Below are 20667 nucleotides of genomic sequence, written 5' to 3'. Positions count from 1 at the left end.
TAACACACGTCAGGGGCAGCTGTCCTCACTCTGGCTCAAGTAAACTCTACATTTCGTGCCTCAACTCTTCCTTTCAGGTCATTTCCTTAGGTATGAAGAAAGGAGCTTCCCCCATTGAGTTTGTCAAATGAAGCCTTCTAATTGTCTATAGTGGGCTAAAACATCATATATAGGAAGAATTTTGGCCTGGAGCCAAATTCCTCATAAAGAATTTCTGTTATTACAGAAAGAAAACCAATCCACTAAAAATGAGCAAAGGGCTTGAATAAACATTTCTCCAAAGAAGACATACAAATGGCCAAACAGCACACGAAAAGAAGTTCAACATCTTCCCTAATTAATATTAGAGAAATATAAATTGAAATCACAATGAGATACAATTTCACACTCATCAGTATGGCAATAACCAAAACCAAAAAAAAGAAAATAACACGTGTTGTCCAAGATGAAGAGTAATTGGAACTCTTGTATATTGTTAATGGAAATGTAAAATAGGGTAGCTTCTGAGAATTAGAATCTCACCCAGGAATTCTACTCTTAGGTATATGCCCCCCAAAATGGAAAATAACTATAAGAATTGAAATATTTGGCCGGGCGTGGTGGGTCACGCCTATAATCCCATCACTTTGGGAGGCCAAGGCAGGCAAATCACCTGAGGTCAGGAGTTTGAGACCAGCCTGACCAACATGGAGAAACCCCATCTCTACTAAAAATACAAAATTAGCTGGGTGTGGTGGCACATGCCTGTAATCCCAGTTACTCAGGAAGCTGAGGCAGGAGAATTGCTTGAACCCAGGAGGCAGAGGTTGCAGTAAGCTGAGATCACACCATTGCACTCCAGCTTGGGCAACATGAGTAAAATGCTGTCTCAAAAAAAAAAAAAAAAAAGAATTCAAATACTTATACACAAAGAGCAACACTATTTACAACAGTAAAAAAATGGAAAGAACCCAAATGTCCATCAACAGATGAACGAATACACAAAATGTGATGTATGTGTATGTTTGTGTGTATGTGATGGAATCCTATTCAGCCACGAAAAGAAATGAAGTATTGATATACGCTACAATGTGGATGAACCTCAAAAACATTATTCTAAGTGAAAAAAGAGAGATACAAGGCTACATGTTATACATTGGAGATGGGGTGCATCTGACTGCTTGGTGTCAAAAATGTGTTGTGATGAGTTTCAAAGTAAGAAAAACAGTTTGGTTTGGTATCCATCTCATACACTCAAGTACTTTGAGGTCAATGTCAAAAACTAGTTTATATCTCATATAGGAAAAAAAAAACAAACAAACCTTAGAAACTTGTCTAACAAACATGTCTAAACACTTTATCAAGAACTTAAAAGACAAAAAAAAAAAGTGAATTAAATGCTGCACCTAACTAATTTCTCATAAAGATAGAAGATAACATACAAGAGATTTGTTTGGTAATGTTTGATAATCTCTTTAATTTACTATCCTGGATTTGGAGCAAACTCCTCATCTGCTCAGGGTAAGCAGTGCTCACACGCTCCACTGTCAAGAGCAAAAGCTACTTCCAAGAGTCTAAAAACTGGAGAAGACAAAACACCAGTTGAATTATAGATATAAGCACCAAGGTTCTGTGTCTTAAGGAATTCGCTTTTCATCAAAGTGACTTTAATCTAAACCCTTAATTCCTTGCTTTATTAGAACCCATCAAACAGTTTTATGCTCTTGAGGTACTTAATTACATTCATATGCGAGGAGGGTGGCACACCCAACTCCATGGGGACAGAGGCTCCTATGTTTGGGATGTTCCTGAACCTCACTTCATGTATCTCTTCATTTGCCTGTTCATTTGTATCCTTTAATTTATCCTTCATAATAAATGGTAAATGTAAGTAAAATCTTTCCCTGAGTGCTGTGAGCCACTCTAGCAAATTAATTGAACCTGAAGAGGGAGTCATGGTAATCTCCAATTCATAGCCAGTTGGTTGACCTGAAGGTTGTGGTTTTTCCTACTATACTCTCATACACTCAACAATTCTGACCCCAGATGTATGTGGGATTTTCTCTACACAGCAAGCAATTGTCCAGTGAACACCACGTGGGTGTACTATAATTCAATTCAATTCTGACACTATCTGGAGTTAGAATCAACTCACACAGGTTGAGGGCTCAAACAAGACAGACCCCACTTCAGACAACAACTACAAGTAACAGTTTGTCACCTATACTTCTGACCAACTGGCTTATAAATCAGGAGAGTTCCCACAACTTCCTCCTTGGGTTTAGTTTGCTAGGACAGCTCACAGAACTCACGGAAATATTTATGTTTTACTCATTTTTAGAAAATAATTGATATTACCAAGTATATGTTGGAAGGGGCTGGAGCTTCTATGCCTTCTCTGTGTGAGCCACCCTCAAAACAACTCCATGGCTCCAGCAACCTGGAAACTTTCTGACCCTGGTAGTTCAGGGATTTTTTTTTTAACCAAACCATTTAATTGTCTTTGAAGGTAAACAATACATAGAGCTGGATCCCAAGCCCTAAGAATGCCAGAACTACACAAGTAGATCCAAAATGTGTGTGGTTTTCTCAACAGAGTTCAGAAGGGTCAGAACTCAAAGTGTTAAAAGGCAGAGAATGGTGGAATTCATGTACTCCATTCAGCAATTTTGTAAATTACCAGAAATAGACCCCAAGAATCTTTTAATGTGGGGGGAAATTCAACTCCTGGTTTTACTGTAAAGACTGAAGAGTACCAAAAATGTTATGTTGACTTCTCTTAATTTTTCTCACACAATCTGAAGGCTGAGCTGACTATTATATCCTCATGTCATAGCAGCTGAAGTTGCAGTATAGATACAAGATCAGTCCCTCTATCCATTAAGCATCTAATCATGGTTTGGTCCGACTGGTGACCAGTCCCCATCTAGGAGCCCACCAAGAGTTGCCTCATTAGAGCAAAAGATGCTCTTATCACCTAGGAAATTCCAAGAGATTTAGGAGCTCTATGTCAGGAACTCAGGTTAAAGACCAAAGATTAGAACAAAAGATTCTCCCAGCAATCTTATCTATAAGGGTTTTAGGACCTCTGTCTCAGGAACTGGAGTTAGCGACTGTCATTAGTCCATTTTCATACTGCTATAAGGAACTGCCCAAGACTAGGTAATTTATAAAGGAAAGAGGTTTAACTGACTCACGGTTCAGCATGGCTGGGGAGGCCTCAGGAAACTTACAATCATGGCAGAAGGCAAAGAGGAAGCAAAGCACCTTCTTCTCAAGGCAGCAAGAATGAGAAGCGCTGAGTGAAGTGGGAAGAGGATCTTATAAAACCATCAGATCTCATGAGAACCCACTCACTATCACAAGAACAGCATGGGGGAAACTGCTATCATGATTCAATTACCTTCACCTGGTCTCTCCCTTGACACATAGGGATTAAGGGGATTATAATTCAAGACGAGATCTGGGTGGGGACACAAAACCTAACCATATCGGGGCACAGATACATTTCTCATTATTTCACATCTCCCTATTGCAATAAATATGGTGTGGTACACCAACAGTTTCCTCATTTACAACTAATGCTTTTTTTAAAAAACATTGATACAAAGATTATCAAATTCAGACAATTTAAATAATTGTCTTAAGCATTAAGTAACTGTCCTTCACATTCCCAAAGGGAGCCATCTATATGCAAGTTAAATCATTCTTCTGTTTTTCACCTCCGAGTCATAGGAAAGTGGTGTCACCTTCCATCTGCCACAGTTGGCCCCATATCTAGTATGAACCAGTGAAACAAACAAACAAACAAAAAACTCTCTTTTGGCAGCTTATTTGAAAATTTTAAGTTGTGGAGCACAACCAGAGATGCATATGGAAGATATTCTAAATATTGGCAAATAATTTCACAAGAAACCCAACAGATCTAAATGCTATTAACTGAAAGCTTGCTGAGCAGCAATCACCATTTTTCAATGCATTCAAGATATTAAATATATTTGATTTATCTTAAAAATCATCCTTCTGGGTATAAAAGAGGGTTTACTGATTAACTTTCATAGCTTAAATCCTTGACATGGTAAATGGAGAGAAAACAAAGAAAAAAAGATAGGTACAACTACTTTAACTATGAACATTTGACCTGACTCTTGAACTTCCCCCCAATAAAAATTCTCCCAACTACTCCAAAAGTAAGCTAAAATCAAAATAATTCTAGACATCAACTAGGATCATGCTTCCAGAGATTATGGGCTCCACATTATCTACAACAAGATTTTTACACTCAAAAATATGGCTAAGGTTGTAAGTAACATGTTGTATTTTGGACACAAATCTCACACAATCCTTTAAATGTGGATTATTTGTAAAAATCTATATATATGAGTACAATCGATTCACTGATAATCTGAAGATTAGGATAAGAAATCATTTTCTCCCCCAACTACAACAGATTTGTTTACGCCAACTGGCTTCAGATTTTCTTGAAAAACTTATCTAATGAGTTGGTGAACTTTCATAGTTGTGTTGAAACATTTGTGTATGATTATCAATCCTACTATCTGATATCCTCAAACAAATTTCTCAGTCTGGAGCTTTAACAGTAGAAGCATTTTGCTAGCAACTTTGTTGCTAGGCCTGCTCATAGTATTTTGCAGCCAGTCACACAGGTACATATGTAAGTTATAAAGAGCAAAGGAACTGTGGTTTAGTGATAGAAAGGTATATCACATAGCAGTGAAAATACAGTCAGCCCTTGCTATAGTGTTCATTTGAATATGTGAGTTTGTTTCAACACCACTGATATATTAAGAAATAACTGTAGCACAATCCAAACTTTGCACTTGCTGATACACAACTTTGGCAGTTGGAAGCACTAGGTGAACTAAGCCACTTAGTAATACACAAAACACACACATGCACACACCTCAAAAATGTAGCTACCTGAGTTCTCCATGTGTTATAAGTTCTCCATGTGTTATGAGTGACATACCCACACTTTGTGTTACAACTTTACATTCAATTTCAGATAACCCTCAAGCTGCAACTCTTCCAATGATTACTCCGTAAGTAAACTTCAGGTCTTTTTTTAAGGTAAAATACCAATTTATTATAACATATTTCTTAGCCATGTAACACGTCTAAAATTATGACACCACTTTTATCAAGCTCCTATCTTTTTAAAAATGTGTCCCAAATGAGGTTGAGTGTTGTGCTCCTAATCCCTTGTGTTTTTTATTGCATGACTGTACAATGCAGTGGTGACATTTACAAAATGCACATGTCGTGTTATAAAAGAACTCACTGAAAACCAACTATTGCCCCATGTATCAACATGGATGAATCCTGATGTTAGGCTGAAATGGAGTATGAGTGGTGGAGGGTATTGGAAGGCAACGGTGAAGAAGTTAAACAGTTTTAGCTCCTCATGAATTTGCCTGGGCCTAAAATTAGAGGGATATGTTAGACTGTTCAGGCTGCCATAACAAAATATCTTGGGCAGCTTATAGATAAATTTCTTGCAGATCTGGAGGCTGGGAAGTTCAAGATCAAAGCACCAGCAGATTTGGTGCCTGGTCAGGGTCCTCTTCTTCATAGATAGTGCCTTCTAAGTGTTCTCACATGGCAGAAGGGAAGGAATTAGCTAGTGCTCTGAAGTCTCTTTTATAAAGGCACTAATCCAATTCCCAAAGGCCCCATCTTCTGATACTATCACATTGGGGATTAGGTTTCAATGTATGAGTTTGGAGGGTACACATTTAGTCCACAGCAAAGGCTTCACAACTGTTCCCTGTATATATAAGAACTGGATTTATGTCTGGGTGTGGTGGCTCATGCCTGTAATCTCTGCACTTTGGGAGGCCGGGGCAGGAGGATTGCTTGAGCCCAGGAGTTCAAGACCACCATGGGCAACATAGTGAGACTGTCTCATTAAAAAAAAAAGAAGATTAAAAAAAAGAATTGGATTTATATTTGCCCTTTTGTTATGCATGAATGTTATAAAACAAATTATTTTGGAAAAAAAGTATATAGTGTGATACATTTAACTTCAAAAACCAGCAAAATAAATCAACATATTTTTGTTATAAAAATACTAGGTAAAACCATAAAGGAAAAGATGAGAACTATAGAGACACAATCCCTAGAGAGAGAATAGAAGGGAGGTTACAGCTAGAAATGGGTAAAATTCAAGTTTGTTAGTTGAATGGTAGGTAGATGGATATTATTTACGTCAGCTGTTCTTCAAAACATGGTCTGGGGACCACAGGGAATCTAAGACTCTTTCAGAGGGTGTGTGAGGTCAAAGAAGTCAAAGCTACTTTCATAGTAAGACTAAGATTGCTTTGTCTTTTGTACTCTTGTTCTGGCAAAAGTGAACAATAGTTTTCCAGCAACTTGGCCATGCTTATCACAACAGATTGAATGGAAAAGCAGTTATAAGAATCCCGCTGCCTTCTATTAAGCCAGTCATTAAAAGATTTGCAAAAATGCACAACAGTGCCACTTTTAATATATTCATAGTAATGTCATTTATCTTAATATGTAGTTTTTTAAATGAATTAATAAACATTTTAAATTCTCAGTTCTAAGTTTTAATAGAGCAAATATAGCTAGATAATGACCCACATAAAGAAGAGCTCTTTGGGATCTTCAATAATTTTAAAAAATGTAACAGAGTCTTGAAGCCAAAAAATTTGAGAACCACTTTAAACTTTACAGCTGATAAACACACACACATGACCCTTTTGTATGTAGGAAATATTTGATATTAGTAAGGTTAAAAAAAATAGTGTAGTGAAAAGACAATGAAAAAAACCACATCACCACCACCACCAAGTGCTGCTGTATATGGAAAGCTTGTTACAATGGTTTATGTCTAATGTAGATATGACTTACCTATACTCATTCTGAGAAACACAATCATAAAGTTCCTGGGCAGTAAATTTGACATTTTTATTTACCTGAAAAGAACCCAGATATAGTTATTAAAAATACATATTAAACAAAATGACTGATGACAATAAAATTAGAGTAGCCTATATTCTGCGAGGGAATTTTCACATTTCTAGTTATTACATTAAAAGGATTATACAGTAGCAATAAGAGTGCAATGACCATAATGCTAACACGGAACTGTGTGCAAAAATGTGAATCCCACTGTTATAACTTAATCTGTTAGTAGAACCAGTAGAGGTGAGATGGGCCTAGATATAGTAGAGATTAAATGAACAGAAAAACACATAATAAAGTTATAAACTGCAGACAGTTCTATCTGGTTTAGGAAAGTCTGATTTACAGATATTTTCTAAAGAAATGTATGTTTCAGATTACCAAGGTCTACATGTTTAAACTAGTATGTTTAAGTTAATAGGTATCTATTATAGTTCAGACATACAATTTATAATACCATAAATATAATTATCTTTCATCATACGGCCAGGTGCAGTGGCTCACGCCTCTAATCCCAGCACTTTCGGAGGCCGAGGTGGGTAGATCACAAGGTTAGGAGTTCAAGACCAGCCTGGCCAAGATGGTGAAACCCCATCACTATTAAAAATACAAAAAAATTAGCTGGGTGTGGTGGTGGGTGCCTGTAATCCCAGCTACTCAGGAGGCTAAGGTAGAGAATTGCTTGAACCCAGGAGGCAGAGGCTGCAGTGAGCCGAGATCACGCCACTGCACTCTAGCCTGGGCAACAGAGCAAGACTCTGTCTCAAAAAAAAAAAATTCATCATATAAAAACTAGCTTTGGCACACATATGGAAGACATAGTGAAGGACTCTTATTTCTTGAAGCTTACTATTGATTTAGGCAATATACCTATTTATATGCAAGGAAAAACCTGAAAATTTGCAGAGAAAAATTATTTTGATCAGATAACAAATAGCATATTGCCTAAATTTTCAGAAATTTACAATTAGTAAAAGGAAACAATAAGGCTAATTATATTCAATTAACTTTAAAAACTATTTCTATGTTACTAGCTGGCATGCATTTTTTGGTGGGGAAAAATGATACCACCCTGATTTAATTACCACTAACTTAAAGACTCATATCATAAAAGTCTTCTGTACAGTTCAACGTATTGCTTACTGGCAAAAATTCCATGACCTTCTTCAATGTTTTCATAGGAAGTTTACCATATTTGTGTAGAAAATATTTCATTCACTGAAAGTTAAAAAATAGAGTTTTTGGCCAGGTGCAATGGCTCATGCCTGTAATCCCAGCACTTTGGAAGGTCACGGTGGGAGGATCAGTTGAGCCTAGGAGTTTGAGACTATCCTGAGCAACATAGTGAGACCCTGTCCCTATTTAAAAAAAGAAAAATTGGCTGGGCACAGTGGCTCGTGTCTGTAATCCTAGCATTTTGGGAGGCCAAGGTGGGCGGATCATAAGGTCAAGACATCGAGACCATCCTGGCCAACATGGTGAAACCCAGTCTCTACTAAAAAAAAAAAAAATACAAAAACTAGCCGGGTGTGGTGGCCTGCACCTTTAGTCCCAGCTACTCAGGAGTCTGAGGCTGGAGAATCACTTGAACCCGGGAGGCGGAGGTTGCAGTGAGCCGAGATCATGCCACTGCACTCCAGCCTGGCAAAAAAAAATTATATATTTATATACACACACACATATATATAGTTTTCAAATATTTAAATGAATATAATATGGATATTTTGCTTAAAATCAGTATGTATTTATGTATTTAGTATTATTTAATTATATAATATTTGATATTATATTTAATGATTATATGAAATTGGTATATAATTTACCATAATTTTTATTAAAAGAATCTTTTAAAAATGTTCTAAAATATACATTGAAACTATCAACCAGTCCACTTCTTCCTTCTTTACATGTTCTACCTTCTCCTAAGGGCCTTTGATATGTTTACTGTAGCCTCACATTCCAGTACCTACAATGTATCAAAACAAAGGCCACCAAATGTCTCAACACACTGCAGCTATTTGATCAGAGGATGAAAGAAAGGATCCATTTTCTATCAATTGTTGAGAAAAATCAGCTGAAGAACTGACTTTGAATCTGTTATAATATGAATATAAAATAATTTATATTAAGCTTTTAATATAAATTTTTTAAGTATCTAGATTTATCTTTAGTTGTAAAAGCAAGCATTTAGACATTTATCCAAGAACACAGCTGGGAGTATAAAGGTGACATAATTCCAGGTTATAGTAGATAATTTACAAAGTAGGTAGCCACTTTACAAATAAAGAAAAACTGAAGCACAGATTCAGGATGGTCTGAAGTATCTTGTTTCACCATATCCATTAATTTTGACTGGGAAGGCATTTTCACTTACCCATATCGAGACATTTTAAATTACACTATTAAATATCACCTCTGTGCTTAAATGAGTAATTTTAATTTCCAGGGAAAAAAATGGCTAAAAGATGCCACTGTCAGCAAACATTAGAGTGGTGACTATAAAATGAATTGTGTAATGGGCATCATTACTTTTTAACTGTACTATTTACAATGAAAACCAGATATTAGAAATAGCTTAATTATTTTTAATTCTAAAAAATTCGAGTATAAAAGACAAACGAGAAGTATAAAAATAGTTAAACTCCTTAAAAGATTTAGACAGTCTTACCACCATTTTTTATATTATCTCCAATGTAGTAACTGGTGTAGACAAGTATTTCCAATGTAGTAACTGGTGTAGGAAAAGTAATTATTTTAAGAGAAATGATTTTAAAAAATTTGTGAATCAGCCAGGCATGATGGTATCCACCTATAGTCCCAGCTACTTGGGAGGCTGAGGCAGGAAGACTGCTTGAGCCTAGGAGTTCAAGGAGGTAGTTTGTCCTGACTGTGCCTGTGAAGAGCCACTGCAACCTAGTCTGGCAACACACTGAGACTCTGTGTCTGAAATATATATATATATATATGTTTTAGACATATATATATGTGTCTGATATATGTCTGATATATATATATGTCTGATATATTTTAGACATATATATGTCTGATATATATGTTCCAGACACTGAGACTCTGTGTCTGAAATATATATATATGTCTAAAACATATATATATATATATTTTTCAGACACAGAGTCTCAGTGTGTGTATATGTGTGTATATATATACACACATATATATGTATATATACATACATATACACATATGTATACACATGTATATATGTATATATACATACATACACACATATATGTATATACACACATATATGTATATATACACACATATATATACATATATATCTGATTCTTAGATCCACATATTCTTTTTAATTTTTAAAATGTTTTCTTGTTTCTTTATATCACAAGATATCATCAAGCAACAGATCCACATATTCTTACAAATAATATATTAGGTACTTTCTTCTAATACTCTTAGCAATAGAAAGTACTAAATTCAAAAAGAACTACGCCCCAGAATTTTCGAGGGTAAGTGATTTTAAAATTGTATTATCGTTTATATATAGTTTAGAGCTAGCATCTTGCTCTGTCACCCAGTCTGGAGTACAGTAGTGGCATGATCATGGCTCACTACAGCCTTGAACACCTGGCCTCAAGTGATCCTCCTACCTCAGCCTCCTGAGTTGCTGGGATTACAGCCACCATGCCCAGTTCTACAAATATATTTCTGTTAGACTCAATGTTTTGATTTGAAATTCAGAAAGTAAGATGAAATAATTACATGAATCATCTCAAAAGAGAAAGGCCTCTTAATAATTATATAATGTGGTGATAAAGATTTAAGGCTGACTCTTTTATTTTTATTTATTTATTGAAATGGAGTCTCACACTGTTGCCTGTGCTGGAGTGCAGTGGTGCCACCTTGGTTTACTGCAACCTCTGCCTCCCAGGTTCAAGCGATTCTCCTGCCTCAGGCTCCTGAGTAGCTGGGATTATAGGCACCTGCCACCATGTCTGGCTCATTTTTTTGTATTTTTAGTAGAGGATGGGGTTTCACTATGTTGGCCAGGCTGGTCTTAAACTCCTGACCTCATGATCCACCTGCCTCGGCCTTCCAAAGTGCTGGGATTACAGGCATGAGCCACCATGCCCAGCCTATTTTTATTTTTTTGAGACAGTCTCACTTTGTCACCCAGGCTGTAGTGCAGTGGTGCAATCTCGGCTTACTACACACTCTGCCTTCCAGGTTCAAGCAATTCTTCTGCCTCAGCCTTCTGAGTAGCTGGGATTGCAGGCCGGTGCCACCACTCCCTGCTAATTTTTATACTTTTAGTAGAGATAGGGTTTCACCATGTTGGCCAGACTGGTCTCAAACTCCTGACCTTTCAAGTGATCCACCTGCCTTGGCCCAAGTGCTGGGATTGTAGGTGTGAGCCACAGCACCCAAGCAAATTAAGGCAGACTCTTAAAAAGCACAAATAAACACCATTTGTTGCTTAACTAAAACTAGTTAACTATCCCCCTCCCCCCTTTTTTTGAGACAGGGTCTTGCTCTGTCAACCAGGCTGGAGTGCAATGGTGTGAACATGGCTCACTGTAGCCTTGACCTCCCGGGCTCAAATAATCTCGCTTCAGCCTCCCAAGGAGCTGGGACCACTTTTTTTGTTTGCTTTTTGGAAGGATGGGATCTCACTATGTTGCCCAGATTGGTTTTGAACTCCTGGGTTCAAGTGATTCACTGGCCTCGGCCTCCCAAAGTGCTAGGATTACAGGCAGGAGCCACTGAGCCTGGCCAAGACTAGTTAACACTTATCAAACACTCACTCTGTGCCTGGTACTGTTTGGAGCACTTTACATATATTACATTATTTAATCTTTGCAGAATACAAATAATTTACCTACTATTGTTACTCTCATTTTACAGATGAAGAAATTGAGACAAGGAAAATTAAATAACTCTTCCTAGTTCATACAATTAATAAGTAGAAGAACCAACACTTCAGCACAGGTAATTTGACCTCGGATTCTGTGTTCTTAATCACTGGTTTTTAACAGAAGATGTGGCACACAGAAAGTTAAATAAAGAGCTAACCAGGAATAAAAGTGAATAAATATATTTAAAGGAGTCTGACTTCCTAAGAAATGTGAGACCTGAATATATGCCACATTCCTTCATTTAGAATGTTTTAAAAATTAAACACATATACACACACAATTGAAAAGTAGGAATATTATAGGAAACATGGGCACAGAACACTAAGCAACTAGAAACTGACAATCAACAGAATACCCTCTTCGGTTCAGCAATGATAAGGAATACATGCAGGTTCATTTACAAAATACATTGAAGCCTCATTACAGTTCTAACCTCAGGGTTTGTGCTGCCACTATAGAGGAAACTAAATTATACCTTTCCTTTCCAGTAATAAGTGGTTCTCAACCAGGAGTTCTTCCTTTCTGAGGTATTCTGGGTATGTGAGTTGGGTGGGGAGATGAAACACTTTTGGTTGTCACAACAACTGGGATAGCTACAGGCATTTTAGTACCTGAGATACAGGGATGTTCAACATCCTGCAGTGCACACAATGAAGAACTGACCTGTCCAAATTGCCAATAGCACCCCTGAGGAGAAACAATTTCGCATTGGAGAAAGTGTGTCATCTTAGGACTCTATTATATTTTTACTTAGGGAATGAAAGAAGAAATTGAATATGTCACTGGCAGAGAGAAGAGGAGGAAATGGATAGATATAGGTCACAGGATAGGAAGTTGCAGATATGTAGGATGAACAAGCCTAAAGATCATACAACATGAGGACTATAGCAAATAAGACTGTGTTATATTCACAATTTTTGCTAAAAGAGTACATTCTAGGTCTCTTGTCACACACACAAAAAGGAGTAACTGTAAGATAATGGATATGTTAATTTACCTACAGAAACCATTTCACTATCTATAGCATATCAAAACATCATGCTGTACACCTTAAATATACAGTTTTTTAAAAGGGAGAAAAAAATAATATGTCACAGACAAACTTTTATGGCATTCAAGAATTTAAAGCAAGTATCAATTAAATAGCATTCCATTATGTTTGAGAACTTCGACTTTGTTTATTTACATTAAAACTTGTTTAAAGTGGAAATGTGATAAATACTTTAAAATATTTCCCATACCTCATACTTGACTAGGAAGTTATAGAGGGTCTCGACATCTTGATAATTACTGTTTGGGGCCAAAATCCTAACAAATAAAATAAAAACAAAGTGGGGGAATAAGTGATTTCAGAAAAAACCTACACCCTAAATTTTCTCCCAAAACATACCCATACCATGAGAGATAACTTATTGTTTAATAAGCTTAAAGGTTTATAATATTTTCAAAAATCAATTAAAAATTATAAAACCATGAACTTAATTCAACAGAGGTCAACTTATTAAAATGTTTTTGCTTACTTAAATTGATACTTATAACATCAATTAATCAACTATAAACATTCTTACATGTTGTTATAGTTCACATTTTAAGTTACAATAATATAGATTTCTCTAAAAGCAGATAGAAATGTGACGTGCATTTATACTTTATTATCTTTTAAGCTGCAGACAAAGCTTGAGTATTTATCACAGAAATGTTCAACCAGTCCAAACAGACAACTGATGAAACTCTTAGACACTTAAAAGATATCCTAATAAAAGATTTTGACAAACTTCAAATAACATTGCTTGAACTATCAGCCTACAGCTCTATGAAAAATCAATAGATTACGTAAATTGTTGAAAGTAACATTGATTTACAAAAAAAATAATAATAACAAATGACAGAAACAGAAATCAAACAACTTTTTAAATATTTTTTTTTTTTTTTTTGAGACAAGGTCTCACTCTGTTGCCCAGGCTGGAGCACACTGGTGCAATCATGGCTCATTGCAGCTTCAACCTCCTGGGCCCAAGTGGTCGTTCCACCTCAGACTCCCAAGTAGCTGGGACTACGGACATGCACCACTAAGTCCGTTTAGTATTTTAAAACATTATTTTGGTAGAGATGAGGTCTCCCTATATTGCCCAGGCTGGTCTCAAACTCCTGGGTTCAAGGGATCAGGCTCCCAAAGTTCTGGGATTATAGGTGTGAGCCACAGTACCTGGCCATAAAAATAAAGAAGGGAAGAACTTATTTTTCTTTCTAGTAGTAAAGTGCTAATTCTCATTTCGTTATACTAAATATTTTTTCATCCCTTCAGCATGAATACTTTTTTTTCTTTTGGGAAAGTAAACCAGTGTGTCGTTTTGGTACAGTGCAGTGGCTCTGAGTACTGTCTGTCTTAGCTGTGTGAGTTTTGTCTAGCTGTGTGAGTTACCTAACTTCTATGTGATTTATCTTCTTATCTGTTAAATGAGGATAATTGTCCCTACTTCATAGGGGTACTTCAAGAATTAAATGAGTTACTATAAGGAAAGTCATTACAGCAGCATAGGGAATACAGCAAGCACTATACAGTATATGTCAATTATAACAGCAACAGTAACAACTATCATTATCATCTAATACAGATGCTCCTTGACTTATAATGGGGCTATACCAGGATAAACCCATTGTAATCTGAAAACATCCTAAGTAGAAGTGCATTTTGACTTGCAATATTTTCAATTTATGATGAGTTTATTGGAAGGTAACCCCATACTAAGTCAAGGATTGTGCTAAATGCTTTGCACCATCATAGAGTTGAAAAATCCTAAATCAAACCATTGTAAATTGGAAACTGTAGTTTCCAATCTGTAGTTTCAAGCCATAAAATAAGTAAATATTGATATAATTAATAAAAAAATCAAGTCACCTCAATTAATTTTTAAATTCCTAGTGGCTTTTAATTACAATGCTGTCTCTGGGTCTTCATGTCATTGCCAATACTTGAATCTGTCAAACTTGATAATTAACTGATCACAATAATCTTAATCGTATCTTTAGACTATTTGGCCTTTATTATACTTGTGGGAGTGCTTTTATAAACAGTTTTTCAGGACATAGTAAAATTTTTAAAGGCCCCTTGGAGGGTGCACATACAAAACACCTTTAAGAATATACAACAATCTCTGTAAGAATACTATTTCATGGAAAAAGTTTTTCTCCCAACAAATAATTTTAAAATACAAAAAAAAAAAAAAATCTCTTAACCCCTCAAAAAAGCCCTGAGGGATAATACATATGGAGAAGGGTCCATACAAAATTTGCTTTAAAACATGAAGACAAAGTTATCTAGACAAGTTAAACCAAACTTTTAGAAAGGCAATGGGAAACACCAAACTAGTGTGTTCTAACTTGGTAACCCAAGCGAAAACAAACTATCAGCTATGTGGAATAATTTATACCAATTACTTTTTATGGCTTTAGAAATAATCTGAACTGTCCATAAAAGAGGGTGAGACAATTAAATAAAACAAGATGTTCTATATTAAGAAGCTAGTGAGTTTAACATACTATATTAGACCCCAGAGGATGAGATAAACTCCAGTGAATAATGTCCAACCCTTACAATGTATTTGATGAGTAAATAAAAAGATAAAATACGTACTAAAGATGCCCAGATCAGAACAAGGGACCCGTTATTCTCTCACTCAACAACTATTTGAGACCTACAACGAGGCAAGCACTGTTCTTGGCCCCTGGATACAACTGTGAACAAAAAGACAAAGATCCAGTGTAGCCCAAAGCCTCACGGTTCTAAAGAGCACAAGAAAGAAACAAATCCTGACCAGACACAGGGAGATAATGAAGGAAGAAAAATATCTCATTCTTGTTCATTTGGCCATCTCTTCCAACTTTTCAACTGCTGCTTGTATACGAATTAAGAAGCACAGGAATTTTAAGTTTTTAAGAAAGAAGTAATTTGTTCTAAATGTAAATATTTCACAAAATATCACAGAATTGTATTCTAAGGAAGAAAAGTTTATTGGCATCTCATCTTCATTCACAGATATACTCCTTTTATAATCAGAAAAAAAACCATACATGTTACTTTTTAAAACCAGGATATGTGATAAAATTTGTTATTTTGAAAGAATGGTTAGAGGTAAACTGATCCCAGAATGGACCAGATAACCTTTACTAAAATGCAGTCAACTTGGGGTTGAAATTAGACTTCATTACTTCCTATGAACTCTGAATATGAGAGAATGGAATGTGGCCTGGCACAAAAAACTGCAAACTTTTACTCACTAGAACGACGGCTTGTTGAAAATACATAAAAAATAAAATGGAGAAAAATGCCTTAGTAATTCCCCACACAAAAATTCTTGAGAGGTCAGCCTTCTCTAAATTTTTCTCATTCTTTTTTTTGTATAACAGTATGAAGACAAAAGGCTTTTTGAATGAAAGTCCTAAAACTACCCTTCAATGGAGACCCTTTAAAAGAATGGTGGAATAATGAAATAGCCCTTGTGGAAAATATATTTTAGATAATGGTCATTTTTAAAATTTATAAATATATTCACATTTGTCTTTTAAAAAGAAATTTATAACAATCACAGTAAGTACGTATTAAATGTATATTTGCTCAAATGCATATGAAGCTATAAAATATTTAAAAAATAATAAGACATGGTCCATTATCCTCAACTGGTTTATAATCTTAAAATTTCACTCTTGAATTTTGGAATGAGTTTTGAGAAACAGATGTTGAAGCAGGACGTAATCTGCAGCTCACAGCTGGATGTACTCTGGTTTCCTTTATGATAGCATCAATAATAATACATAATGACTTACTGAACACTGCAGTCTGACCCTGCTTTACATATGCCATCTCCTTGAATTTAATTCCCTAAATTTTTACACCCTGAATTTGGTTTTGCAACCTTGATCAAGTTGCCTACTTTTCTGTGTCTCGGCTCCTTACCTATGAAATGGGGATAAAGTAGTGTTAACCTCATAAAGTTACCTTACAAATTAAGTAATGCATCTAAAATGTTTAGCACTACATAGGGCACACAGTACATGTTCAATAAATATTAGCTGTTATATAATGACCACTTTTCAGATGTAGAAACCAAGGTCCAGCATTTTAAGATACTTGCCCAAGATTACACAGTGAACGGTGGAAGGTTTTCAAATATCTTTGGGTTTGAGTCTGGAGCTCATACTTTTCCCACAAATAAAAGGACAACCACCACCATCTTCTTGCCTTTAAATTATTTTACAAAATCAAATGAAATAAAGTTCATTTAAAATAAAGTATTACTTTTACAAGTAAGCAAAAAAAGCTGTCTTTTATCAAATGCTTCTAGCAAATTAATTCACATATGTTCAAACACTAAATCTTTGTAGTTGTTTTATCTTTATCAGAGCCACAAAGCAAGTCAGTTAACAGAACCGACACTCACTAAAGGACCTGACTCAGTCACATAGGTACTCTGAGTATTCTATTTATCCATGAACAATTAGCATTAATATTAATCTGAATTAAACACATTTCATTTCTATATAACTCAATATTAGATAAAAATCAATATATATCTTTAAGAAAAAAAAAATGCCACTCAAGGTTTTAAAAAAAAAATTTTCCCCAAATGCCAGTCAAGGGAAGCAGTGGGAGTGGAGAAGGAGCAAAGAAATCTGTAACTGGTTGTGATAAACTGCCACTCAAGCTTTTAGAGACAAAAAAATCATCTGACTTAAAATAAGAAATAATTCATTAAAATGGACTAAACTTTCAATTTGAATTTTAAAAATTCAAATAAAACTTAGCTCCTATTTAGGAAAAATAAAGTTGCAGATTCAGAAACAAGGAAAGAAATCTAAAATATTCCAGTTTAATGTTTAATTCTAGAAATTGAAAAAAGTAAAGTATGTTCTTCGATATTTACAAATCATGACTTACAACCCACAGAACTGAATAAATTGTGGACCCTTCTGGCAAAACAATGTTTTACATTAATATAATATTTAAAATAGTTTTAGCTGGGCATGGTGGCTCATGCCTGTAATCCCAGCACTTTGGGAGACCGAGACAGGTAGATCACAAGTTCAAGAGATCGAGACCATCCTGGCCAACACAGTGAAACCCAATCTCTACTAAAAATACAAAAAAATTAGTCAGGCGTGGTGGCACGTGCCTGTGGTCCCAGCTACTCGGGAGGCTGAGGCGGAAGAATCGCTTGAACCCAGGAGGTGGAGGTTGCAGTGAGCCGAGACTGTGCCACTGAACTCCAGCCTGGTGACAGAGCAAGACTCTGTCTCAAAAAAAAAAAAAAGAAAAGAAAAAGAAAAAGAAAAAAGAAAAAAATAGTTTTAGAGAGTGTGAAAAAAATTAAAGTTTCAAAAGGAAGTGCATGATGTGGAAATGTTTACAACATTATATTAAAAACTCACTTTTGTATTCTCTATAGCTAAGAAATGAGTCAAGGTTTAAATATTATGAACCACTTACACTGTTATTGAGGATAACAAAATCATTTATTGAGCATCCACTGAGTGCAAAGGACTGAATAAATGCTATCTCCTTTAATCTCTATAATAAAGCAACTATTATAAACTCCATATTAGAAAACAAACACAAAAAGGCTAATTTACCTATCTAGGTAACAAAGCTGGTGCATGAATAGAACCAGAATTCAACTTCAGACCACTCTGTGGCTCAAAGCTCTGTTCTTCTCATTTTAATATAGTGACATGCCTGAATAATATTATCAGATTGGATTTGGTTGATGAGTAATTTAAGTTAGGTTACTGATAAACTCAGTGAAAATTTATCAAATCCACAATGAGGAAATACTAAGGAAAAATGTCTTCGATCTTAGAGCCCCTTTGGGGGGCGATTATTTGTTAAAAGTAAAATTAAAATTATACGTTTTCTATAGTTAATTTGGAAAATCAGTTAGCAAATGAGAGACAGCCATCAGTCCTAGATTTTGAAAAAAATGCCATACATAGCTAAAATGGTAAAAGAACAAACAATTAAACAATTTAAGCAAAATTGTTAAAATTTTATTCTTCTGTTTTCCCTTCTGAGATAAAAATTTGAAGGTGATTATACTAATTACATATATGTTGACTATACTAATTTCATATAAGTGTTAAACATAAAAACTTTTTTTGTTTTTAAGACAGATTCTTGCTCTGTTGCCAGGCACCAGGCTGGAGTGCAGTGTCACAATCTCAGCTCACTGCAACTTCCGCCTCCTGGGTTCAAGCAATTCTCCTTCCTCAGCCTCCCAAGTAGCTGGGACTACAGGCACGCACCACCATGCCCAGCTAATTTTCGTATTTTTCAGTAGAGACAGGGTTTCACCACGTTGGCCAGGATGGTCTTGATCTCCTGACCTTGTGATCTGCCCGCCTCGGCCTCCCAAAGTGCTGGGATTACAGGCATAAGCCACCGTGCCCGGCCTAAACATAAAAACTTTTGACAAAAGTTTTGACAAAGTTCAGAATTAAAATTTGATCAATTTAGAATACTAGAAATCTTTTATTTTTTTAAGTTGGTGGGGGAAATAGGAAGAGTTTATAGGTAATTTTAATGATTATATTTCAAATTTAACTTAAAGCAATTCTAGAATAGGAAAATATCATTTTGATAGTTAAAAGAACAGATTATATGGCTTACTTGTGTGTTAGACATAAAGATATATACAGTAAGAATATACTAATAAATACTGCAGCTTTCTGCTGCCTCAGAGGCAACACCACACATCTACAACCACCTGATCTTTGACAAACCTGACAAAAACAGGCAATAGGGAAAGGATTCCCTGTTTAATAAATGGTGTTGGGAAAACTGGCTAGCCATAAGCAGAAAGCAGAAACTGGACCACTTCTGACATCTCACACTAAAATTAACTCCAGATGGATTAAAGACTTAAAACATAAGTCTTAACACCATAAAAACCCTAGAAGAAAACCTAGGCAAAACCATTCAGAGCATAGGCGTAGGCAAGGACTTCATGCCTAAGACACCAAAAGCATTGGCAACAAAAGCCAAAATAGACAAATGGGATCTAATTAAACTCCAGAGCTTCTGCACAGCAAAAGAAACAATCATTAGAGTGAATCAGCAACCAACAGAATGGGAAAAAAAATTTGCTATCTGCTCATCTGACAAAGGGCTAATATCCTGAATCTACAAAGAAATAAAACAGATTTACAAGAAAAAAACAAACAAACCCATTCAAAAGCGGCGAAAGATATCAACAGACACTTTTCAAAAGAAGGCATATATGAGGCCAACAAACATATGAAAAAATGCTCATCATCATTGGTTATTAGAGAAATGCAAATCAAAACCACACTGAGGTACCATCTATGGCGATCATTAAAAAATCTGGAGACAACAGATGCTGGAAGAGGATGTGGAGAAATAGGAACATTTTTACACTGTTGGTGGGAGTGTAAATTAGTTCAACCATTGTGGTGATTCCTCAAGGATACAGAAATTGATATTTCATTTGACCGAGCAATCTCATTAATGGGTATGTACCCAAAGGATTATAAATCATTCTATTACAAAGACACATGCATACGTATGTTCATAGCAGCACTGTTTACAACAGCAAAGACCTGGAACCAACCCAAATGCCCATCAATGACAGACTGGACAAGGAAAATGTGGCACATATACACCATGGAATACTACGCAGCCATAAAAAATGATGAGTTCTTGTCCTTTTTAGAGACATGGATGAATCTGGAAACCATCATTCTCAGCAAACTGACACAAGAACAGAAAATCAAACACCGCATGTTCTCACTCATAGGTGGGTGTTGAACAATGAGAACACATGGACACAGGGAG

At 35.7% G+C, this 20667-nt stretch overlaps 1 protein-coding gene across 11 annotated transcripts in view; it reads right to left on the bottom strand.

The window, feature by feature from the left end:
* Window positions 1–20667, bottom strand: part of SWT1 (SWT1 RNA endoribonuclease homolog) — an 88000-nt gene that overhangs the window by 6737 nt on the left and 60596 nt on the right. For 8 of the 11 annotated variants that reach the window (XM_012444477.2, XM_012444484.3, XM_012444479.3 and 5 more), the window contains 2 exons: window positions 13064–13130; window positions 6874–6938 (listed from right to left, as the gene is read on the bottom strand). The exons of 1 other annotated variant lie outside the window; for it this stretch is intronic. In XM_012444477.2, coding sequence (XP_012299900.2) covers window positions 6874–6938; window positions 13064–13130 — 132 coding nt within the window. Of the gene's footprint in view, window positions 1–6873; window positions 6939–13060; window positions 15558–20667 lie in introns of those variants that run through there. 2 more of the 11 variants (XM_012444485.3, XM_064370753.1) reach the window with 2 other exon arrangements.

Source organism: Aotus nancymaae, unplaced genomic scaffold (genome assembly GCF_030222135.1).
Source record: "Aotus nancymaae isolate 86718 unplaced genomic scaffold, 86718_ANA_hifiasm-v0.15.2.pri h1tg000108l, whole genome shotgun sequence".
Lineage (NCBI taxonomy): Eukaryota > Metazoa > Chordata > Mammalia > Primates > Aotidae > Aotus > Aotus nancymaae.
The sequence above is the reverse complement of the archived record's forward strand: the minus strand, read 5'-3'. Positions and strand labels throughout refer to the sequence as shown.